This window comes from Porites lutea, chromosome 2, assembly GCF_958299795.1.
Source record: "Porites lutea chromosome 2, jaPorLute2.1, whole genome shotgun sequence".
In the NCBI taxonomy this organism is placed as follows: domain Eukaryota; kingdom Metazoa; phylum Cnidaria; class Anthozoa; order Scleractinia; family Poritidae; genus Porites; species Porites lutea.
The window spans coordinates 6,148,067-6,154,416 of NC_133202.1; the positions used below are offsets into that span (position 1 = coordinate 6,148,067).

General features: G+C 39.5%; 1 protein-coding gene across 1 annotated transcript; it reads right to left on the reverse strand.

Annotated features, from left to right (window-relative positions):
* Positions 1–1,859: 1,859 nt before the first annotated feature.
* Positions 1,860–2,540, reverse strand: LOC140925519 (vesicular GABA transporter-like). The gene has a single exon (XM_073375462.1). The coding sequence runs from the start codon at positions 2,538–2,540 to the stop codon at positions 1,860–1,862; it is 681 nt and encodes a 226-aa protein (XP_073231563.1).
* Positions 2,541–6,350: the final 3,810 nt, after the last annotated feature.

The window sequence follows — 6,350 nt, forward strand, 5'->3', positions numbered from 1 at the left end:
GTGATTTGTTATTTGTCATATTTAATAGAAAGAAGGCGCCTGAATTGTACGAAGGCCCCTCTAAAAGGAGTTATGCTTGTATCCAGTTTTCTTTCGAACGTGGCTGATAAATCGTCAGTTGAACACGAAGCGAACCGACAGCCAAAATCATGCATTTTTCGAATTTCGTCGGTTTGTGCCTCCAGCAGCTTCTTTTGATCTTTGGACTCGATCGCTTGGTGCAATTTATTTTTGAGAACTAGGCATGACTATTCATCATTTGGGCCTTTTGTTTGGTCAGTGAAGTGTATTCGTGAGGGATGATTAATTTTCGGTGAATTTGGGTGTTTTTGAAAGTAAAAACCGCAAACGATTCAATTCGTAAGGAGCAAGAAATTATGCAGACCCCGCCAAAGATGGAAAACTCAGACCACCTCAAAAAAATTCTGACTAGAAAACTCACACAAACACCTTTAAGCCGCGGAGTTTACCCTCACCGCTCACAATTTTAATTAGCTGGAGGTATTGCTTTTGTTACACAGCCTGAGATAATAAGATAACTAGGCCCTCAACCATGCCAAATGCACCCGGGATGACTCTATCGCCCCATGTAAGAGAATCCAAGGCAGTGTTGGATTCTGGATTCCACGCCGTGGATCCTGGATCCAGTGACTGGACTCCGGAACTCCTTGAGCTGAATTCAGGATTCCAAAGCCAGCAATCCGGATACCACATTCAAAAATTTCGTGGATTCCAATATCCAGACTCCCTCACATGGGGTCGGTTTTAGGTCCTTTAAGGTCTCTGAGGGCCTCTCTGAGGCAATCAAACCCCAAACTGTATACGCTAATCTGGTACCCAGATCTCCAACGCATTTCTTTTTTCAGAAATGCAACACAACACAACGTCTGATTATGCCAAAAATAATGGAGAATTAGCGACTCACTTGACTCAGAGAATTAAAAACAATGAGACGCAAGAACTCCAGAATATCCTTCAAAAGAAGTAATAAAAGTTGTTGTATTGCATTATATGTGTGGTGTTGCAGAGTATTGCTATGCTTTATGCGAACGATTTGTATCGCGTGACCTAGATATTTGACACTTCCAGAAAATGTAAGGCCCAGCTAGGCTCTAACCAAGGGACTTTCCTGGGATTACAAAATAGGTATTGGTGCTTTGACCTCCAAGTGAGTTAGTAGTTAACAGTTAGGGTTAGGAGTGACCTCGGGTTGAGGTTTGCGCTTCAAAAAGTCACATGACAAGTATTTTAACCCACACTGCAACACTTTAGGGTCCGCTGCTGCTTATGTTGAATTAAGAATATTTCGCTCTTAGTCTTTAATTTCAAAATTCGCTACCCCTCTTACTTCGTGTTTTGCGCCTTGGCCTAACATGAAGCTCTGAGGGGCTTATAACAACTAGCCTCCCTATCTAAGTCCTTATCTTTTGCTTCGGTTGACACAAAACTTTCTATTATTACTCTTACTGTAAATTATCGTTAGTTTGCAGAGTTTGCCGGCAATATCTTAATGTAAACTTACGGGCAAAAAGCAATTTAAATTAACCCTTCAAAGCCTAACAGCGCATAAAACCTCTCACCGCATTATATATGCTTAAAAAATACTGTACATGCGTTACCCATTTGCTTCTTGTCTTACTTTAGTTATAACCTTTTGAACATTTATTCATAACACTAAATGGTAGATTTTGTAATTATGAAAGGCTTGATCGACAAGAGGCTGCAGACAATAGTTAAAAGAGTGAAAAGACAGGAAAGCGCTTTTCTAAAAACTGTTCAAGCCTGCCTGAATGAGACCCTTTATAGAGAAGTAAATGCCCAAAACAGAGCACACACTTGTTAAGACCAGGAGTGTAACATCAGCACAAATCCGTAGTCTGCTGAGTTCGTGGTACTTTGCCTTCAAATGTACCAGTAAAGGAATCCAAAACGCGGAAAATACAGTCTGAAAAGATCCCATAGAAGCTGCTATGAGCGCGTAGTGTGGCAGAAAAATAGCTATCGCCAATGTGATGACTACCAAGGAAACCCGATGGTATGGTATTGGAAATATCAGAAGTTATTTCTGAAAAAAACGTCGATTCGTCGAGGGATTCACATACAGGTCTCAAGCAAAGTATGATTGAGAGTAAGCTGCTGATAACGAGACTTATAGAAGCGGTTATGTTTAGCGGTCCAACGGGAAAATTGTTAACAATGGCTTCATCTGTCTTGGATCCAAAAGTCAAAAATCCAAAGACTGCAATAATCACTTTAATTACAACTGATACAGCAAATGCCGAAGCCAACGCTTTTCCAAAGTCCGATTTATTCTTCATACTTTTTTCTACCGAAGGAATGATCTCTGCCACGCCGTAACTAGACAAAGCGATCCCCAACGAAATGAAGACTCCTTCGAAGTCCCAAAACAAGAGGGTACTGAGATTCCAATTCTCTATATTTGCAACGCCATACCATACTGTTAGTGCTGTAGTTAGACCAATGGCGACTATACTGATAGTACTTAGCCATGCAATCTGGGAGTACGATTTCAAAAACATTGTTGGTAGAATAAGCAGTGCAGCAAAGCAGGTCCAGGAAGTTTGCGAGAGGGGTACTGTTGGTAGGGCGTGGGAGGTGAGAGATCCACAGAGAATAAGGTAATTCACTGCTACAAAAACAAAACCAAAGGTTAGAGTCCCGGCGACAATTTTACCTGCATATTTAGGATATATCGCGTCCCCGATCTCTTTCCAAGTTGATCTTACACGAATCTTTCCTTTTTTCTCGTCGCTGTCGTACAAACTGTCGGCTAACACTTTTCCCGCATACCAGTAATTAATTGGCAGTAAAGACAGTTAATATAACAGCCGTGATTCCACCCTTTTTGATAGAATAGGGCAAGGCAAGCAATGCAACCCCTTCGATGAAGTTTATCAAATTCATTGTTGCTTTCCATGTCGAGCATGTGCCTTCAGGAGATGCGGCGCTTTCAGTCTTTATATCGTTCTCGCTTGAAACGCTTTCGTCAGCTGAAGAACTTTCGGCGCCCGAGGACTGCAGTTCTAAGACTGTTTCTTCGTCACTATCAATCACTTGTGACAGGTTGCGATAGCCTTGTTTCATTTCTTTGTTTATTGTGAAATATCTAAAAGTAAAATAGAAAAGGTGAGCAATTTTTCGTGTAAACCTTTAATAAATCATTTGCATAATTAACAGAATTTATGATGTATATCAAAGTGGAACCTATCCTTTGGGACACCTCTATTCAAGAGACACCTCCTTTCAGGGGACACAAAATTTGGTGCCCGAAAAATGTTCACGTAATCTTTGTATTTGTTTCCTCTATTAAAGGGACACCTCTATTCATGAGAGAGGGTCTCTTTTTCGATTCTGGATCCCAAAACCCGGATTTAACCTCCATTCAGGGTACACCTTAGCACTCAAAAGGTGACTGACCACAAAAAGCCTTGATAAGTTTAAGTTTTCAGTAGTCACAATGGCGACTGCTTTCAAAACATGAACTTATTCAATTAATAAATCGATGTACTGCACTTGTGGGACTTCAACACACAATGAAGAAATTATCTAGCTGCTTGAAATAACGGCCGCAGCAGATTCCAAGGTAAATTATACAAATGCCCAGCCCAACCTCCATTCTTGGGACACCTCTGTTCAAGGAACAATTGCATTTGTCCCAAGGGTGTCCAATGAATAGAGTTTCTATTGTATCTATATAATATAATCTATATAAATATTCCATATTTTCAGCTGACGTCACGACAGCCAAGTTGGTTCTGGAGAACAAAAGCGTGAAACCAAGAGGGTACCACTAGGGCTAGCAGTTAACTGATGATTGGCCTCAAAAACAGTAGTGACTGATAACTGGCCAAAAATTAGTATTTAACTGATAAATGCAATGAAGAGCTATTAGTCAAGTGACATATATTATATTAATTACACTGAATACAATCGTTCATGATTGTAATAAAAACAACAACGTTTTCCAAATAGCGAAACCATTTCGTGCCATTTATCTGTCATATGGAGCGTTTTCACTCACGTGACCAGCATCTATGCATATTATTGGAACAAAAGAAAGCGTTTACATAAGAAAATAGTTCAACTCTCGCAGGACTGGTTTGGAAATCAACAAAGAAGCATATCAAAAGGAACATAACCAACATGGCCGCCGTTTCATTGTTTTGGAACACCAATATGAAAGCCGTGACGTCACGTAAAAAGGCTCTACTTGTAAAAGCTACCAGGGCCGTGCCAGGCAAAGTCAGACATAGAGTTGTTTCTAGACAATTTAACGCCGAATAATTCAGCTTTAGTGTTAACAGATTTCTGTGTTCGAAAAATAAACACATCGTTTTCACGGACTCAGAAGATCGTCAAGTTTAAGAGTACCACCCAGAGAAAAAAGCTGTGACTGTTATCATTGGATCTGGCCAATAAAGAAATTCTGATGGCTCAGAGAAATCAGCATCTTTCATTCAAGTACACGGAATTTGTACTTAGGAGACAACATTTTTTAACTCATGTTGCCGTTGTAACTATTAATTCTGAAACAGTTTCTTTTCTTAAAACCCTTGGACGTGCCAAAAAGGGTATGCCTGCGAACAAGGTAACAGAAAACGTCGATAAAGTCCGTGGCCAGGTACAAAGATCAATAGCCAATGTAAAGGAGCGCTTTAAATTGTCACGAGAAACAAATTTTAAAATGGTCCAGAGGGTACTGTTTTCAAGAAAACCCAAGATTTTCTTCTCCTTTACGCAACGGGATGAACAGGCTGATAGAAATATCACTTCTTTATATCCTATATCGGGCGAAGTACAAAAATATATTTGCGCAAGGGAAAATTAAATGAAAAAAAATTCATGCACGTCAATTAATGTCCTAAAAAAAAATCATACAAGGAATTTGATAACGAAAAAAAATTCCTGCGGTTCGAAAATTCCCCTCCCCCACCATAACTTTTCTGATGGTCCGTCCCTAATGCGTTTGAGCCATAGTATAGGAATTGCTCAAACGATCTACTACGAAAAGTCGTACTCTCCCGTGCCTGCATACTTCCATGCCTTTGTCAGCGTTCTCAGGAATGTCTCTCCCAGCGCTGCAAACTGTGACAAAAGAAGATGAACTTGTAACCTGTACGCAGCATGGCGGTTTTGGTCGAACGCGCAAACAAGCCAAGGCGGGCGAGAGCAGTGCTCGCGCCGCGAGGACTATGAAGTTGAGATGAGGAACTACATAGAGAACTTTCGTCCTGTTTGACAACGAATTGTAAGAAGCGAAACAACTCAAGACAAACCGCAATCTTTATCACCATGCCAGTTGTCGAATCTCAGCGAAAGCGTGAAAAAAAAAAATATGCCGTTTCAAAAATCTCAGGATTCGTGTGGTCATGCAGGCCTGGATTAAAGAGCTTCGGTAATCGCTAAGCTGTCCAATGAAGTGCGTATGCAAGTAGAAAATTCAATTGCATGAGTATTTAAGTCTTTTGGCTTTTGCAAAGGGGAAACAAACGAACATAAACAAACAAAATCTGTATAAATTTGGGAATTCACGCACAATTGATAATAGAGAGTCGCCATTTGTCGTTGGACTTTTCTATCTACGTCTATTAATTGCGAAAACTATTTTTGAGAAAGGTCTACTTTCTAAGTACTTACGTATTGCAGGTTCTGAGTTGGTAAGTGAGAAACTGACAAGAGTAGTTGCAGCAAGCGTCTTCGTAGACTACAATCAATGAGGGAGAGAGTGGCTCATTTTATAGCACAATTAAATCATGCTGCGGGCAAAAGAGAAGTCATGACGTATGCTAAACGCATTTCACGTTCTGCGAACAAACTGAAAAGAACCGGTAGACTTTAAAGAAAGAAATGGATGAGTGCAACTCAAAACCTCAATCGGCTTTGTTTTCTTGACTTAAGAATGCCTATTTTGAACAAATCTAACATTCCTTTTTAATATAAGAATATTTAATGTTGTTTTTCCGGCCCTGGCTGAGTTTTTCTTATTTTTCTGTCGATTTTAGGCTATGATTTATTATTTTTAAAAAATATTCTTAATACTAAACAATAACTTATGGAGTTTCCGCTTTAGAATGTCTTGGGGTTTGAATTAAGAGTGTTCTTGCCGTTTAGTGAAAGGTATAATTTTATACGGTTGTGTTAAAAACATAAATTGTATTGTATTTATAGATTTTCAAACACAAAATGGATTCCTTTTCAGCCCAGGCTTCATTCTTAAAATATTCTAATATAAAGAGTGTATCAAGCATTTCTGCAAAGGAACTCTATTAGCCCATGCCTGGCTTTAAATAAAGTGCCATCGTTCAAGAGAAATTTTTAATATTTTCTAG

What these genes read in the sequence shown, in the direction of transcription:
- LOC140925519 (XM_073375462.1), bottom strand. Translation starts at nt 2,540, where the DNA reads ATGTTTTTGAAATCGTACTCCCAGATTGCATGGCTAAGTACTATCAGT.